General features: G+C 39.2%; 1 protein-coding gene across 2 annotated transcripts in view; it reads left to right on the top strand.

Annotated features, from left to right (window-relative positions):
* Positions 1-14,127, top strand: part of GAS7 (growth arrest specific 7) — a 170,607-nt gene extending 156,480 nt beyond the window's left edge. For both annotated transcript variants that reach the window (XM_077327607.1, XM_077327608.1), the window contains exons 11-14: positions 1,210-1,333; positions 2,744-2,823; positions 4,374-4,472; positions 5,324-14,127. In XM_077327607.1, coding sequence (XP_077183722.1) covers positions 1,210-1,333; positions 2,744-2,823; positions 4,374-4,472; positions 5,324-5,437 — 417 coding nt within the window. In that variant the 3' untranslated portion in view covers positions 5,438-14,127. The remainder of the gene's footprint in view (positions 1-1,209; positions 1,334-2,743; positions 2,824-4,373; positions 4,473-5,323) is intronic.
* Positions 14,128-19,370: the final 5,243 nt, after the last annotated feature.

Consider the following 19,370-nt stretch of genomic DNA (forward strand, 5'->3'; position numbering starts at 1 on the left):
CAGAGTTACCATAGTCCCATTACCAAAATGTCCCAGTTACCATTGTCTGCTGTCTGTCCAAATTAATTGGGTAACACTTTCTTGAATCAGTCTAGTTAACAAAATTGTCTGGGCAACCATACACTGGTTAATCAAGCTTTTACAGTAGCATTTGAAAACATAGATACATATTTAAAACACCAGTAAGAAATAAGAATATTGGGAAAACTGAGGAAAATCATAAGTACTAAAAGGTACCTGGAGCCTCTTGTGGCGCATGGTAGTAAGGCAGCAGAAATGCTGTCTGAAGCTGTCTGCCCATGAGGCTGGGAGTTCAATCCCAGCAGCCGGCTCAAGGTCAACTCAGCCTTCCATCCTTCCGAGGTCAGTAAAATGAGTACCCAGCTTGCTGGGGGGTAAACGGTAATGACTGGGGAAGGCACTGGCAAGGCCAGCCTGTATTGAGTCTGCCATGAAAACACTAGAGGGCGTCACCCCAAGGGTCAGGCATGACCCGGTGCTTGCACAGGGGATACCTTTACCTTTACCTTTTAAAAGGTACCTTTTAAAGATCTAAAAACATATTCAGGATATTTCTTCAAAACCCTTATGTTATTTTTAAACAGGTGAAGAACTAAAGAAACACTGGTAGTAACAAATCATTTAAAAGAAAGTAAAATCTGAAACCCAGTTAATGACCAAACAAAATTATAGTTGCCTTTGTTAGTATGCTAGTGAATGTTCCAAAAGTCTTGTAACCCTTTTCAGTTTTCTTCTCCCCTGTAATGCTAAAAAATAGCATGTCTAATTTGGGGGAGGGAGTAAGGTAAAGGTAAAGGTATCCCCTGTGCAAGCACCGAGTCTTGTCTGACCCTTGGGGTGATGTCCTCCAGCATTTTCATGGCAGACTCAATACAGGGTGATTTGCCAGTGCCTTCCCCAGTCATTACTGTTTTACCCCCCAGCAAGCTGGGTACTCATTTTACCGACCTTGGAAGGATGGAAGGCTGAGTCAACCTTGAGCCAGCTGCTGGGATTGAACTCCCAGCCTCATGGACATCGCTTCAGACAGCTTGGAGGGAGGGAGTAGTGAAATGTTATTTTTTTCCCCTCACCAAGGGCATATGAGCAGGGCGGTGATTACAAAGAGAAGAGAGTTTATGAAATGGTTGTGGCACACTAATTTTCTCTTTCTGTAAGGGAATTTATGGTATTTGTGTTTGTTCCAAGGCCCGAAAAGCATTAACAGAGAGGCAAAAGGACTTAGAGATGAAAACACAACAGTTGGAGATAAAACTTAGTAACAAGACAGAAGAGGAGATTAAGAAGGCCAGGCGGAAGTCTACTCAAGCCGGTGAGTATCTGTTGAGTGTTGATAAGATTTAGTGAATGATACAAAGATGGTTGCTTGTGATTTGACTTCCAAGAAAATAGTTACTGTAGCTGTAGCCAGTAGGGCTGAAGTAGTGTATCCAGGTAAAAATATCTAGACAGAGAAACACAGTACAAGCCTTGGGGGGGAAAGACTACTGGGAGATGCGATGATTGATTTCCTGTGTAAAATTGTATTTGATCCTTACAATCATAAATGCTATCAGGATCTGAATCTGGACAGTGGTAGAAAGTGCCATCAAGTCCTTCCTGACCTCTTGGAGTTAGAAGGGAAGAGATACACAGAGGTGGTTGAGATGTGGCTAGGAGAACAAGGTGCCATCACTTGGCCTTTTGTTTTCTTTGTAATTCTGTGCATTTGTGTTTCATGAAATAGTTACTACCCCATCCTGAACACTAGATGGCAAGAGAGTTGTTCAGAAGCCCTCTTGATTGAAAAGCTTCACAATAAAATTATATGCGCTTCAGCAGTATTAGCATGGGTGTTTAAGCTCAGCATTTGCTCTCTTTATGGGGGGTGTAAACACTCTGACCAGGATAGCCCAAGATAGCCCAATCTCATCAGATCTCAGAAGCTAAGCTGGGTCAGCTGGCCAGTATTTGGATGGGAAACTTCCAAGGAACACCAGGGTCATGACAAACCATCTCTGAGCATCTCTTGCCTTGAAAACTCACAGTAAGTCAGTTGTGATTTGATGGCAAAACAATGGAGGTAATACCAACGTTGAAGATGGACAAAGAATCTTATGCTATGTTTAAGTTAGTAATTTTTAAATCCCTATAGGATTTGGGATGTCAAAATCTACCCCCAAAATACCAGTAATTTATTTTTTGGGGTAGATTTTTGGCTCAGGTATAGATGCGATGCAATAAGTAAACAAACCGTTCCCAGATAAGCAGCACACAGAAACCATAGACCAAGCAGACTTTCCCCAGCTAACACAACTGAAACATATCCAAAACTGGTGGGGGGTTTTTTTTTTGGGGGGGGGGGTGTCACTCATCATGCTCTTTAGTAAACTTCCTTAACTCCCCCCTCCCCTTTTTTAACTAAATCCCTACCTCCGAAAAAACCGGGGAAACACCCCCCCTTTTTTTTCTTTTTCTTTTTTTTTTTTTGGTCTTTAGCACATTTAAAAAAATATTTTCCTGAGACTTGGTATCTGTGGAGGTTTGGGAGATTTGTTTGAAAGAAAAGGAGGATACTTGAGGGGGGAGGGGTAGGCCCTGTGGAATTGAAAGATTGTTTCTTAGTATAGTTTTTTTAAAAAAAAACCCTATTTGAGTTATTGACTAAAATACATGTCACTCAGATACATGTCATTTGACTACTTTTTCACTCCAGATAAGGAAGGGTTGTTTTTTTTTGCAGGAGATGACCTCATGCGCTGTGTGGACCTTTATAACCAAGCTCAGTCAAAGTGGTTTGAAGAAATGGTGACTACCTCTCTGGTATGTTGTGTTTAGTTACCATATTGTGTTTCTGGTATAATGTGTATCTCCTAAATTGAGTTGCTAACAATTGCTAAGCTTCTAACCCAATAGCTTTTATTTATTCATTCATTCATTCATTCATTCATTCATTCATTCATTCACCACCGCTCTCAGGCCAGCCAGCTTGTGGCTGTTAACAAGTATAAAATACAATAAAATATGTTCAGGCAGGTAGCCGTGTTAGTCTGAAGCAGCAGAATAAATTTTGAGTTCAGTAGCACCTTTAAGATAAACTGCCCATCCGTCCCAACTCCCCTGGGACACTAACGCCTTTGAGGCCATTGTCCCGAGTCCCGCCCGGGTCCCTAAAAGTCCCACTTCCTTGCTGCCGCTGCCCCCTGCCTCAGTCTTGCTGCAGCCTCCAGAGCTCGATGCATCCCTCGATTGGCTGGGCTAGGTGTGCGCCTGGCCGCTTCCGAGGCCAGCTTGGGCAGCCGCACTTCCCTGCGCCGAGCAAACTTGCTCACCTGCTTTCTGCTCTTTCCTCCTCCGGGGCTATGTGTGGGGTACCACGGCAAGGGGAGACACAAGGGCGGGTGGGCCGCAAAAGGTTGTGCCCCAGTTTGTGTCCAATCAGCGGCCTGATTCGTGTGCACTGAGCCCAGGCAGCAGCGCATAAACAATTATCCCTGGGAAAGTCCTCCACCCCCCTGTGCCACTCTTCTCAGTGAGGCTTCCTCCTCACTAGACTCTCCACTCAACCACCGCCACCTCCCCACCCTCGCCCTACGCGGAACTCCTGTCAGCTGAACTGCAGCTGAACGCGCACCTCGCTGCCGCCTCCTTGCAACATAGCCTAACTCCTGTGCTGCTTCCCTGGTGCTCTGGGTCGGAAGGGGGAAGAGGGCTTGGAGCAGAAATATCTCTGGAGAAGTGCTCAAGAAACCTTTAAGAACTAGTGTGTATTTTTATTTTGTATATATTTCTTCAGCTTCTGTTAGTTCAGTATTCTGCTTTCTGCAACAAAACATACTGGAGGACTTTCCCCCACCGTCCCCCTGTATTGTATAGAGTGAGCAAGCGAACTAAATTGGACACCTCCTCTTCTGAGCTCCCAGTGTATATATCAGATTGATTTTCTGTTCTCTGTGTGCATGTTCTTTGTTGCAGTAGGCATTCCACAAAGAACTGGAGAGCCATGGGAGCAATGGCAGACATTGTCCCAATCTTCTTCCATCCGTCTTAGTCCTCTGTTTTTGAGTGGCCATGTCATGAGAGTTTTTATTAAGTACACACACACAGCTTTTCATTCTCCAGTGCCTCAATGCATGTTAGACTTTTTTCACAAGATTAAGGTCTGTGCAGCTCTCAAGTGCCATTAAAAAACAAAACTAAAACAAAACCCAACAAAATAGAAACAGTAGTGTGAATTAATTCTTGTGAGGTTAGATGGGTGCTACCAAATTCTGAGTGGTATTAGTATAAAGCTACCCCACCTTTTATTTCATGTTTGGGTGTTGTTTATTGGCACCCTTTATTGAAAATTTGGGGTAACTCTTTCCTTCCAGGAGCTCGAGAGGCTGGAGGTCGAGAGAGTGGAGATGATTCGACAACAGCTCTGCCAGTACACACAGCTGCGACATGAGACAGACATGTTCAACCAAAGTGTGAGTCTGCTGGTCCTTCACTCTTCTCCCCGGAGCCCTCATGGGAACCTAAAAGCCTATATCTTGTAGCATCCTCCAAACTCTGCTGTCTGGTGAAGATCAGGGCCAAGCAAATCCCTGCCATTCATTCTGTTTAGGGTTTGAGCTGTGTCTGCTACTGGGGGCTGGATGGGAAGACCTTATGACAAAATTGGCAGAATTTGAAGACAATGCCTGTGGAATGGAGTAGTTCACTCCTTGCCTCCTCTTGCCCTACCTTGACATTTCTCCCCTCCAAACTGCAGGAAGTGTGGGGGAAATTTTCTGGTCTGTGAGCTTAAAGAACAGGATCACTTTGTTGAGATCATGTCAGACATACACAGAATCAATCCAGACACTGGGAGATACGTTCCTAACTACCTGGCTCAAGTCTTGGAGTGCAGAGGAGTGCATTTCTTGGCTCTGAGACCTGATCAAGGGACCTTGTGTCTGAATCATTTCTAGGCTTGGAGAAGTGAACTTGAATCCAAACTTCAATCCAACTGGATTTTCTCATTGTCCCTAGCATATATACATCATGGATAGTTTTGAGATCAAAGGCCTGGGGTGGTCTTCAGTGTAAAGCCCTGTTTCAGTGAATGGTTACCTACAAGTTTCTCTCTTCAAAATGTCATCCTTTGGTAACGCAAGGCTACAAGGCAAATGCCACATTGGAAATGGCCACTTAAGACTGTATGAAAGAAATGAGTCTAAAGAGTTGGAGGAGGGAGAGAAGCAGATGGGGAAGAGGTTCAGTTTTGCTGGATGAATCTTGCAAGAGATGTTCTCCTGCACTCTGAATATATGCTGTTGCTATTCTTTATGTTTTTTAGACAGTAGAACCTGTGGATCAGTTGCTTCAGAAAGTGGATCCAGCCAAAGACAGGGAACTGTGGGTAAAAGAACACAAAACCGGTGATATCAGACCTGTGGATATGGAGATATAAACTGCTATTCCAGGCCTTAAGCGGCAAGGCCCGTTGGCCCAGCCAAGTTCAAGGGAATCCTGTAAAGCCCTCAGGAGGAGGACAGGAGAGACGTCCCGCTTTTGGCTTCCTTATATATTTATTATTGACATGTCTGATCATGTTTTCATTTCCTCTTGTGCTATGCCTTAAACATCACACATTCTGGGGTTGAGAAGCCACTCTTTTTACTTCCTTTCGAGCAGGCTCCTGTTAGCTGAGCATGTGCAGCTCTCATGATGAACCATGAAGCCTGTTGTGTGGTATAAAGAGTTTTGCTACTCTGTCATTGATTAATATGTGTTACTCCCCTTGCATGATGCTCCGTTTGTATGGTCATGTTAGGCACAGCCAGCCTCTGCCAAGCAAAATGGACTGAACATGGTTCTGAAAGCAGGGAGGTCCTCTTGAACATTGCCACTTAATTAGACAAGGGTGGGAGGTTCCGGAAATCACTCCCTCTCTCCCCCCCTACATGAGGAAATGGAGAACATACTGCTTACCTACCTCACAGGGGTGTTGTGAGGATAACAGTAAAACCTGTACAGTGATTTTCTTTTTTTTCATTTTCTTTCTGTTTTTTCTTTAAAACAAAAACAAAACATGACTCCCATAACTGCTGATGCTCTTGCCAAGATTGGCTTTTTCAGTAAAGCAGGGAAAGAGATAATGGGTCAGGAGAGGATAACCCAAAGGAAGCCCCTTTAGTTGATCCTTCTTATACTCCCTCTCAGGTTCTCCCTGGCTTCAGTCCTCAAGCTCCATGGCATTATGACTTTCTCATAGCTTTGTTGATATTTCTGGGGACTACCTTTGAGGAAGCTATCTGAAAACTGCAGCCAGTATTTTACCTTCTAGTAGAAAAGGAATGGGCTGATTGATTAAATTAAAAGCCACATTGGATGGGACTCTGGTGTTGTGCAGCAGGTACTCATCAAATAAGAGTTTGAATGCTTCCCTTGGAAGACTGTTTACCAAATCAAATTGATCAGTACTGTATATAACTTAATCTTTACTTTCCACCAAATAACTTATAGTTTACAGGTTGCAAAGGGCACGACTTTCTAGCCAGCACGTCTTACTTCAAAAATGTATTATCCAAGATTTTTGGCACTTTCACACACACAAAACTTTCAATTTGCTTTGCAAGTAGATTTTACCCTGCTGAATGACAAAATCTACCTGCAGCCACCTTAGTGGATTGAAACTGCATTATTTTGCATGTGTGAATGTGCCTTTTGTTGTTGAGTGATTTGTTTGTTTGTTTTTGCTGCTTTAGTTAACCCAGTAGTTCAGGGGCAGCTCCTAAATCCCCAAATAAAAATGAATAGAGTTAGATTTTTTCAACTGTTCAATTCTTGCATTCATACCGTGATATAATTCAAGTAGAACTTGGTCTTCAGAAGGTCTCAAGCCATCTTTGGGTCTTTATCATTTTGGCAAAAAAACCAGCATTTCATTTTGACATGTATCATCGCTTGGTTAATATTACGCCCTTTCACAAGATATGTTCCATTTCATTCTCAGCAGGTGTTGATGGCAAAATATCACCCAGTGTCAGAAATAATTTTGTGAATCACGCCTAAGATGTTTTATAAAACGAGATGTTTTCTGAAGTACCACTCTGGCAAGGGATTGCTATGGACCTTCATAGCATTTTGAGCTCCCAGATATTAAGCACTGGTGTTCTTGGTCCCTTCCTTGGTCAGTCTTGCCTTGATGTTTACAGAAATCAAGTATTTACTGTGAGTTATCTGGTTTCATTTCATTCTTCGTATTGCCAAATGTTTTGTTTGATGCCAGATGAAATAGCCTTTTATTTTATACATTTTCTACGTTATTTTCCTGGAAAAAGTCAGGTCTCCCATCATTGCCAAATATGATCATAAACTTTCCCATTTCCAATTTTTTAAAAACTTAACAGGGGAGATGGGTTACAGAGTATTTGAACTTCTTGAGCTTCTTGTTTGATTCTTTGATACTTGCACTGCTAGTTGTGGATAAAGCCCTAACAATCTATTCCAGTTAATTGCGTAGCTTGCTCGACCTCACTTGATTTTTTTTATTGGCCTGTCTGTTGGATTGGGGGGTGGGGGTTGCTGTACTCTTCATCATGTTCAGTGTAACCACAGCTTAATAATAGAAAACATATTTCATCTTTCCCCCAAGAAACTGGCCATCAAGGCTGCAAAAGAACATTTTATCCTGTTGGTATGTATGGGGAAATTGAGACTTGGACAAATACCAGCATTAAAAAATTTCCAAGGCAGCCATTCAATTCCTTTTCCTGTTTTTAAACCAGAGCCACATTTCCATTTTCTATGCATCCTATTTCACCAGCTTCCCCCTTCTCTAGATTCAGTTGCTTGCCTTTGATATCAAGCACCTCCCTGCCTTTTCTAGCACTATTTAACACTTCCTAGATTATATGAGTTTCAATTGCTAGTTAGTTTTTCCTCTGTAAGGCAAAATGTCTGTGCAGATTGCCAAAACAATGACATCTTCTCTTACCAAGTGATTTCTTAGGGCTCAGATCTGGTGCATTTTACTCTAAAATGCATTTTGTCGTGCTGTGAGCCCCACAGGCTGGGGAGATAAGGTATATTCATAGGTCCTACCACAGTATCTGTGATCTCCCATTTCCACCTTGATTGGCTATCTGATAAGGCTACTTTCCTAAAACAGCACAAAAAATCATATACTTCAGAAATCCATGTTGTCATCTTGTGAGTTGCTGAGATTAATAACTATTAAGCAGCACAAGATTTGTCAGATCCTGCATCATGGTTGTTGTATAACCTTAACTTTTCCTTTTCACACCTATGCAGGTGTTAAGTGAAATGTATACCTGTTCCTGCTTTTGTCTTCAGGAAAGCATCATGCCATGGTGAACAGGGCAGGGCTAACTTAAAGCCCGAAAGCAAACTACACATTTGGAGCCAGAATGCAGGGAAGTTGTAACTCTGGTTTTGCTATTTAGACATTTTTGTTCGTTCTTTTAAAACTGATTCCCCTCCCCCCTCTAACAGTACAGTAAACAGACCTAAGCACAGTGTGTGTCTTCCATGCCCGACGGCATTCTGTAGCTGTCTGTCACTATGCCTGATCTTAAAGAAAGTATTCGCCTCTGCATGGTCCTTCCTCGATTTTGTTCACAAGCATGCCAATGTTGTTTGGTCTCTGTTCCCTTTTTCTGAGAAGCAACTTTACAGCAGCAACTCAGTCTACCCTTCCAACGAGAACAACTCAGTGTTCCTCATAAATGCAACGCCTTCCAAACATGGTCAGCGGTATTCCTGCTGTAAAACTTGCTGGGTTTTGTTGCCAGTATTAGAGCTGTTAGGTGCCCCAGACAATTCCATGTGTTTTCAGGGCGTTCCCCGCAAACTCCATTTCCATCCATTTTCAAGCAGCTCAGGGTCTCTGCAGGCTGCCGTTTAACATTTCCCCCCTCTCACAGCAGTGATTAAGTCATAATAGAAATCTGAATTCTTTCCAATACATCTGTTCCATCATCTACTTCTTCCTACATACGGCTAAGAATTAGCCAACTGCTCCAGTCCCTCTGTAATGTGCAATAGGAAGGGAAAGCAAATGTTCTGCAACTTTCTGTTGAAACTAAACAGGACAAGTTTGTTCTGGAGTTTGCTTGGCACGGCTGCTCTGACGGCTTGTGCAGCTGCTTTCCGTTGGCATGCTGACCCTGCTCTCCATTATTAGCTAGGCTGTGATCTGCAAGCAGCACAGAAAGGCAAATGCTGAAGATAGCCATGAGCACGAGGTGGGGGCTTACATTTGAGCAGCAATTTCCTTTTCCAAAAGGAGGGCATGACAGATGTGTACAAGGCCAAGACTGAGAATATGAGAGTGATGAAACATTCAGTGGAATTACCAGGCAACCATTTTGATGGGGTTGGAGGACCAAATTAAAGTACTCTTCAAACGACTTGAATAATAGCTGTACAGCTATTTGGCTTATGATGTTTAAAAAAAATCAGGTATTCAGATATTATGAACGATTATTAGATATGCATTATTTTGTTTGCTCTCAGATTTTTTTTAGCACTATGAGGGAAATGACAAAATAATAGATTTGCTCTAGATGCCCTGTTTTTATATAGATTTTTAAAATCCTAAGTGGTCAGTAATGGCCACTGTCAGAACCAAAATACTGATTTAATTTATCTAAACCTTTAAAATTGCTGATAGATAAGTCCTCTTCTATACCATTTTCCCCTTAAAAAAAAAAAGGTTCAGCGAGCATTTGAAATACTTGGAAATGCTGGATAGGATATTGCTGTACCATGGGGAGAGTGTAGCTTAGAAAGCTACATGGAGGGAGAGCTGGCAGAAATCTGTGAGGTCTTTCCTTCTGAAAGCTTTAAAGCCAGTATTTCCAAAAGAAGCAGGAAACTACTTGTGCAATCATGAAAAGGGAATTTAGTGGGTCCATAGTGGAGTTATAACCTGAAACAATCACTTGAGAGCCTCTCTTCCAAATCAGAGAATCAGTGTGGTGTAGTGCCTAAAATAGATTCAGGTGAGTTGCCATGTTGGTCTGAAGCAGCAGAACAAAGCTTGAGTCTAGTGGCACCTTTTAAGACCAACCAAGTTTTATTCAAGGTATGCGTTTTCATGTGCATGCACATTTCTTCAGATATATTTCTTTGTCTCTGAAGAAGTGTGCATGCTCACAAATGTTTATACCTTGAATAAAACTAAGTTGAGTCCAAAATTTGGACTCAAACTTTGTAGTGCCTGAAATATCAGACTCAGATCTGGGAGCCCTGGGTTTGTGACCTTGGGCCAGTCATTCTCTTGCACCTCACAAGGTGGTGATTGTGAGGAGGCAAGGAGAACAATGTAAGCAATTTGGGGAGAAAAGCGAGGTATAATAAATAGTAAATAGATACATATATAAAAGCATAAATGTCATGCTGGTCTTCATGATCAGAGTTGCCTAATACTGCATACCTAAAAAATTATAAAATCAAGATTTGTTTAAAAATAGTAATTTAGATTATTTTTGTAATCTACAGAAATCTATTTGACTGCATCTTCAGGGGAGAGTTCTTGAGCTTTTCTTCTGATGATTAGCTAACTGGTGTGTTTACATGAGCAGACAGACGAAGATGGGAACAGAGGCTTTTGTTCCAAGTAATTGGTTGAGAAGCTTTTGTGCACAGGCCATATTTACCCTTACAGATACATAAAACCAATTTAACAGTTCGACTGTCATGATTTTCTTCAAAGAATTCTTGGAATTGTAGTTTGCTGAGGATGCTTGAGAGTTTATTTAGAAATCCCTTTCCCTTCTCTCAAATGCAGTTCCTTGGATGAGTGAGGAAGAGATAGACTCTTCTAAATCTGTAGTGTTGAAACAGTTTTCAGTTAAGGGAACAAATAGTTGTATACATAATGTGGATTAGCATGTGTGAATAGTGTAAATAAGTACATTTCACCTGGCACAACACTTTGAACTGTCTCCAGTGATGATGTTCATTGGGTGTTGGAACTGTCGGAGCTTGATGGTGATTGACCCAAAGAAGAAAGCTGTATGATCCAGCTACGGCAGGGAAGTTCTTAGAGGGAGAAGCAGGGCTTTAGGGCCTGAATGAGGAGCCAAATTGTTCTGGAAGCATTGTGAGAAAACGCAGACGTGGCGATGACCCTCAGATCCATTCAGCTGGGAACCAGGATGAATCACACAGATGCACCAGGTTTGGAAGCTCAGGATACTTATTATATATTTGATATAAATGGTTCACAGTAGTTTGACTAGGATCCAGACTCCCAGTTAGCATTGCATAACTTTCTACTCTACCAGCAGGTGGCACCACCTGCATCAGTTATGCTGATCTTGTGAAACAGGACACTTTCTCTGTAATCCTACTTTGATTTTCATTTTAGCAAATCAACAAGCCTGCTTCCTGATAGCTTTAAAATGTTTGAGATTGTTTGGGGAAAAATTTAGGTCTGCAGTCCCACTCTTCATTGGACAGTGCAAAATAGCTGTTCATTCCCAGACTTTATACGCCATTCCACCATGACTCGAGATTGGCATTCCAGTATATATAGCCTGCAGTTTTTTTTAAGGCAGTGAAGCTTTATGTCTGACTTCTGTGCAGTGTCCATTAATACTTCCATCCATTGATATATGCTTCAGAGTATTTCATCACAGCTTGAGTCAGAAAATGTGTTTGTCAGAGCAAAGTTTGTCCATAGGCACCTATAAGACCAACAAAGTTTTATTCAAGGCGTAATCTTCCATGTGCATGCACGCTTCAGATTCCCAGTGTGAGTACTAGTTGGATGGGTGTAGAACTCTTTGCAAACCTGAGATAATTTGTCTTGCTGGTTTACTTTTTGCAAAGTCGGTTTATGTAAAAACTTGTCCTGAGTTTTTGCTGTACATTCTAGTATTTAGAACTGCATGATGGTTCCCTTCGCAAATGCACCCATGTTCATCTGTCTTTATTTCTTCCCTTAAGAAGATTGGTGAGTAGGGGAGAATACAGTAATTTAACAGCACAATCCAGAGCATGAGTTGCAGTTTTGCCACTGGTTTCATTGAAAAGCAAATGACAACCATGCTTTTTGTCCCAGAGACAATGTCAGATGCTGGGGAAGATCTAGCTAAATAGCCTTATTCTTACATTTTTGTAATATGAAGCATTTTATAAAGAGCTTTTGGGGGAAAACGTTTCAGGGTAGAGAGAATCAAAGTTATAGGAGTTTTGTTGGGGATGGGATCCCTAGCATTTATTAAAATTAAGATTTTTCTCCAACTTATATTAAGTTGAAATATTTTTAAAAACAAAAAAAAATTACTAGGGATATAAAACAACAACAAAAAAGTATTTAAATTCATTGAGTATTCTTAGCTATTTGTTAGGGAATGTCTGTTTTCCGGTACTGCTGTCCTTTTCACAAGCAGAGAGGGACAGAAAAGAATTCATTCCGCACATTGGATAATGCTCTCTCAGTGTGGTTTTGCAGCTGGACAGGAAAATCTACCTCTAAAGTGCATTGAAAGTGTATTATCCAATGTGTGTGGAATGGGAAAGCTACATTTTTCCTCCTGTAGGGCTATGGCATAGCCTGGTTACATTCTGCTTACATTGTGATTCAATATGTTGATGCCAAAACAATCTCAGTTACATTGTTAGGTTCTGAGTTCAGAAGCAACTGTGTGGATTTTTAATCCAGAAGTTGTTAGATTCACAGAATAGGATATCAGTTAGGAAGCCCCTCTATTACCAAGTAGATTGTGGCAAGCTTACAGCTTGTTCTCTTCCATGAGGCTATCCTTGAAAGAGCCATTAGAATTAACCAGTCAGTCACAAGTTTGACAGTCTTCAGTCCGACGGTAGTGTTCTCCGGTGACAGAAAAAAACTAATTCTGACGTCTTTGTCTCCTGAGAGGGACTTGCAGAGGATTGTAGTGAATATTTGGATAGCTGTCATTTATGAAAAGTGACATTAGTCATTTTACTTTGCTGGTATTCTTAGATCTGCTGACCCTGTTAACCTTTTAGATCCTGCTAGCAGAGAAGCTCATGACAGCTTCCAGTTCTGGTTCTTTCATCGTGCCTGAGTAGTAGCAATAATGTGTGTCACAGAATGAGCATGTGGCTGTGGCTTTTGCAGTCTTATGCATACTGAGGTGAGTTTAAGTCCTGTTGCAATCAGCTTGAACTTGCATCCTATGCATGCTTTTCTCCAAAGCCCCACTAAATTCACTGGGTCTCATCCCCAAATTTGTACATATAGGATGGTAGCCTTAAGCATGCAAAGCTGCATTCTAAATCTGGCAAATGGATATTTCTGTCCCTTTTCACAATGGAACTACACTCAATCTGTGTTGTTGTTATCTTTACTTTGTTTTATCTAACTCTCCTGAAGAATGGTATCCACTATTTGTCTCTTAAGACAGAGTAAGTTTAGGCGAACACTCCCTTTTATCTAAATTTATTTCCCAACATATTAGTTCTCATGGATTATGTGGATAAATGAATTCAGTCTGTATTTGTTTTCCCCATCCAAAAGCAAATGAAAGTTCCATGATAAAGTTCTGAAGATGTAATGGTAGATTTGGAAGGCTGGTGTTGGTAAACACCAACTGTCCTCCAAATCAGATTTTTTTTTAAATGACATTGCCTACCTGGCCTTTTTATCCTGTAACTTTTACTAAACAGTTTCTAAATTTTTACAGTAAAACATGTCTTCTGCCAACACTTATGGCTTTGAACTTTGTAATACTTTGCTGCAAATTTTTGGCTTACTAGACCTTTACAAACATAATTATACTGTAAGCTCTGTGTATGAATAACAGCAGTGAGCCCTTAATCATTGTGAAAACTGTTGATATGGCTTTTTTGTCCCCTGCAATTGTATGACTAAAACACTGCAGCTGAAGAGGTATATGCGTGTCAAGATTTAAGGGAGATGTTGTCAGTTCAGGTATGTTTCCTAACTGCTAATGTCAATGGAGTTGCACTGATTTACCCCATTTAAAGATATAACCCTTAAATGTTGACAATATTTGCTATAGAATTTTTCTGTCCTATGTACAAACATTTCCATCAACTTTGTATTTTCAGCAAGTTTGTATTATGCACTTGAAAAGCTTTGTGTCATCTCATGTAAAATAAATTGTACAGTCCATTACATTTTGCCGGATTTGAATTTTTATTGAGAAGCAAGAAGATTTCTATTGCCATTCCAGTCTGCCCCAAAGGTCTGTCAATTCATGGAAAAGGTTGCTGTATCCCTGAAGGAAAGAAGCAATTATTTGGAATTCCACGGGAGCCTCAAACTAAGAGTTCTGGCAATAGCACCCAGATGCTTTGCTGTTAGCTGACTGTATTCAGCACTGTCATGGTGAGGTGCATGTGTATATTTCTGTGTCTGTGTGTGAGAGAGAGGACTCGTGACTCTTCTTTCTCTTCACACTGGGTATATGGGGTAGTGCCACCACTCAAGTGCTGTTTATTGACCAGCAGCTTGGTGTGCTAGTAGGGTTTTTTTGTGTGTGAGTGAGATGTGTACTGTTTCTAGCTCCCACTTCACTTTCTCTTGTTCACTTTCCAACGTAGCCTAGTCAGGAGGTTCTTGCCTGTGTGTGGAAGAAGCAGTCAGGTATAGAGATCTAAAGTATATGGACATTTTCAAGTCATGAGTGCATGTCATCTCTTTATGGCCCAACACAAATAATCCAAATAGCTATCCATCTTGCCCTTCCTTGGCAGTTCAACAACTGGCTATTTCCAAGGAGCTTCTAGTGAGAACTCAGTGGCAGACTGACACGCTTTGGTAGAAAGCTACATGGTCTTGTTGGTTGGGAGGGCATTCCTGGCTGTTTTTTTCTCTAGATTAAAGGGAGAATATTGAGATTGATCACATAGTCTCCTAGAAGTGCTCCTTCTGTCTAAATGTTGGAAAGTGGAGATTTTTCATAGTTTTGCTGGAGCCTTTTCCAGCTTGTTGAGCCTCATTCCCAATCATTTATTTATTTATTATTTGGACTTATTGCCTGCCACTCTCATTACTGGCTTGTGGTGGGTTACAGTTTGTCTGTATTAAAACCCCATTAAAACCAGACATATCTCCAAATACAATAGACTCCTAAAATCATTTAAAAGATCATGGCAGACTACATGTGTTGAATAATTCAACTGATTGCTGAAAATTTTATCTTTGATGGAAACAAGACTCCTGTGGTGAAACGCCTTTTTTTTCCCCTTGGGAGTATAAACCAAAGGTTATTTAACAATTTTATTCTTTAACTTGTGGAAAAGAACAATTAAAGGAACAATTATTGGACAGCCTTACATTAAACAGGAGGTTGCTGTCCTTAGGGAATTCTGAAATGTTTTAGAACTGTATTCCTCAAATATACCTTGCTGTGTCAAATGTGCTGTAGGCAGAAACTTATTGAATTTGCAATTTTACGATTTATAATTCATGGTGGCATATACAAGCAAATCCCCACTGGTGACCAGAATTATGTTGACTGACCAACCCAGACTAATTAGTGTTGATAAGTTACAAGAAATGTTTGAGCAAATGAGAACAAACATCAAGGGAAAGTTTATGAAAATGAAATGAAAGGCTTAAAAGAAGAAATTCTGAGGGAATTTAATTGTTTTTAAAAATGATACTTTTTTGAAAATAATCGAGGAGGCACTCAAATTAATAATAAAGTACAGTCTTTAGAAAATGAGACAGATTATATCAATAAAGACTCGGAAACAGAACTGGACAAATTTGCTTTAACTGAATGAAGAGAGAAGGAAGATTATTTAAGGTTTTGGCATATACCAGATGCCCTTAATGGGGATATTAGAGAAAAGATTATTGTGGCATTGGCTTTTTTGGAAATGGAACAAGAAAACATGGACTTGAAAACGGATACATTTTATAGAATAAATTCAAAAATGGCTAAAAGAATCTTCCAAAGAATGTTATGGTGCATTTTCTTAGAAAGAACACAAGAAGATCCAACTACACTACAATACAAGATTAAAAATAGATAGCATTGGTGTAATTGTATTGTAATAAATTTCTATCACACAGTTCTATACAAAAGAAAAGACTTTCTTAACTGACAAATTAAAATTGAAGAAGATTCCATTTTGCTGGGATAAATTGGAAGATGTTTCACTTATATTTAAAAAGAAGAGATTTAGACTGAATTCTATCAAAACTAAAAGAATAAAAGAATCATAAACCTCCCCCTACCTTCCCCCTTCCATACCTGACATTCTATCCCTGTGTCTTGTACTTTTTGCATATAAAAATAAAACAGATATTTAGTAAAATAAATAAATAAAGACCAACATTAAAGGTAAAGGTATCTCCTGTGCAAGCACCGCGTCATATCTGACCCTTGGGGTGAAGCCCTCTAGCGTTTTCATGGCAGACTCAATACGGGGTGGTTTGCCAGTGCCTTCCCTAGGCCATACCGTTTACCCCCCCCCCCCCCGCAAGCTGGGTACTCATTTTACCGACCTCGGAAGGATGGAAGGCTGAGTTGACCTTGAGCCGGCTGCTGGGATTGAACTTCCAACCTCATGGGCAGACAGCTTCAGACAGCATATCGCTGCCTTACTACTCTGTGCCACAAGAGGCTCCTAAAGACCAACATTACAATGTACAAAAAAACATCAGGAAAAAAATTTCTAATAAGACTAGAGGAAGAAAGGCATTAGACTCAGAAGGCAGGTGTGCATGCACATGAAAGCTTATACCTTGAATAAGACTTTGTTGGTCTTAAAGGTGCCATTGGACTCAATTTTTTTTCTGCTGCTTCAGACCAACATTGCTATGCAAAACCCAGCAACCCAATCTATGTAAAACCCACAATCACAACAGGAAACAAGAGACTAAAACAGATGATAGAAGTATGCACTTGGAGAAACCAAAGACCTAATTCTGGATTACCAAATCTTAACATGGAATATAAATAAAACAAATGCTCCTCAAAAGAGAAGAAATATTTTTCATTATTTGAGAAAATTAAGATGGTTTTATATGCAGGAGAGACACATATCAGGGGGAAAGTTACAAAATATTTGATAAAGCTTTGGGTGATAAATTTATCTCAGCACATAATAAAAAGAAAAATCATGTTGTCTTATATATAAACCCTCAATTAAAGCCAGAGTTGGTTATTCACAGATAATAAGGGTACATTAGTGAGTGTTGAAATTGACTTAATCAGGTTTAAAACTTTGGCCTTGACAGTTTATGCACTAAATGAAGATAAGGGGACTTTCAATAATCAACATGGATACATTAATTGAACTTTCATATGAATGTTACTGTCTGAAAAGGGACAGGAATGGTGTGGCCTTTCCACAAATTGATAGATGTTCAGATAAAAACATTAAGATTACAACAGGTAAACTGCTAAAGCACTTTTTTGACTTTGACTGACAATTAGGGTTTTGTGGATATATGGATACTGAAAAATGATAATTCCAGATAATATATTTACTTTTTGGAAAAACATAGATTCTTTTCAATAATGGACATGCTTTGGATCTCTAAAGATTTTGTTATAAAAGTTTTAAAAGTAGACATTTTACAAAGACATTTTCAAACCATAATACTGTATATTTGTTTTTTAAAATAAAATTATGTTTTCAGGTAGAGAATGAATGAAGCATTGCTGCAAAAAGAAGACATTGTGTAGGATTTTAAGAAAAATTAAAAGATTTGTTGAAGTCAATCTAAATAAAAGCTACTGATATGAGAATGGTTTGAGGAGCAATTAAAGCCTTTATTAGAGATTACTCAAACTTAACTTTGAACAAGTATAAAAATGCAGAATTTTTAGATGGAGATTAAGAAGGAAGAAAACGGATTAAGAAGACGGCTCCTAGGAATACAAAATTTTGCAACAAATTAAAATTTTGCTATATGAATAATAAGAGAAATAGAAAGAAAATTGAATTATGTAAAATAGAGAAATTTTGGGTTTGCAAATATACTAGGAAAATGGTTAGCATATGAATTAAGAAAAGTAAGAGAAGATTAAAATTTTGAAAGTTAAAAAAATCTGTAATAGCTAATAAAAGTCAGGAAATCCTAGGTAAAAATTGAGGAATATCTCAGAAAACAAAATTTGCCAAAGTTATCTGAAGACCAAAGACAGATTATGAGTAGCCATATTTCAATAAGAGAAGTGGTAGAAACAGTTTTTAAAAAATAAAACCAGGAAAGATTCCTGATCCAGATGGACTGCTGGGATTATATTATAAATGTTTTGAGGGTGAAATGTTGCAGCTTCACAAATGACAATGAACTCTATCCTTACAGTGGAGAAAAATCCCAGAATCTTTCAAAGGAGCTAACATAACATTAATACCTAATGAAGGTTTTAATCTGGCTCTGGCAAAAAAAAAAAACCCTATCGTTGCTAAATAATGGCTACAAAATTGTTCACCAAAATTTTAACACAAGGATGGAAAAAGATTTTCCTTTATTCATGAATATGATTATGGGGTTTTACCTAAGAGACAGTTAAACAACAATTTAAGAAAGGTGTTTAAAGTTCTGGAATATTGTGAAAAGCATAATGAAAAGCAGGCAGCACCAATTTTCTTGGATGCAGAGGAAGCATTTTACAATCTAGAGTGTCTTCTAGAAGGCACAGAGAAAATTGTATAATATGTGTGGGATCAATCTATACTTCACAGTCTGCACAATTAATTGTTAATGGAGATTTAATCAATCCATGTAAGATTCACAAAGGAACAAGACAAGGTTGTCTGCTGTTACCCTTCTTGTTCATAGTAGTTCTAGAATTATTGAATAGTGATATATGACAGGATAAAAAAATTGCCGAGGGCAAAAATTTAAAAGAGATAAATTGAAAGCCTTTGAGGATTGACTCGATTTTAATTTGAGAGGGGCCTTTAAAAGGTGTTGAAAGATTAATAGATAAATTGAAAGATTTTGATACATTAGCAGGTTTTATAATCAATAAAGATAAAACAAATATGCTAAAATAATATGAATGTATAAGAACAGATGGAATTGATGAATAAGACAGGTTTTAAGGTTAAAAAGAAGGTCAAATCTGGGTATTACATTGTCATAAATGAATCATATGTTATTTCAGAATAATTTTGTGAAGTGAAAATATACCTGCTAAGAAGGGATAAGATACAGTTGTTGTAGAATTTCTATGATTAACATTAATATTCTTCCCACCATGCTATTTTTATTACAGATAATACTATTTTGACTCCTGATGTAACATTTAAACAGTGGCAGTAAGTTTTACCTAAATTTCTATGGCAAGGGAAAAAACTAAGAGTTAAATTTAAGGTATTACAAAATACAAAGAAAAGAGGTGAGTTTTAAATCTTATTTTGCAGCCTATTGCCTAGTTTGAATGAAAAAC

This window comes from Paroedura picta, chromosome 3, assembly GCF_049243985.1.
Source record: "Paroedura picta isolate Pp20150507F chromosome 3, Ppicta_v3.0, whole genome shotgun sequence".
Classification (NCBI taxonomy): Eukaryota; Metazoa; Chordata; class Lepidosauria; order Squamata; family Gekkonidae; genus Paroedura; species Paroedura picta.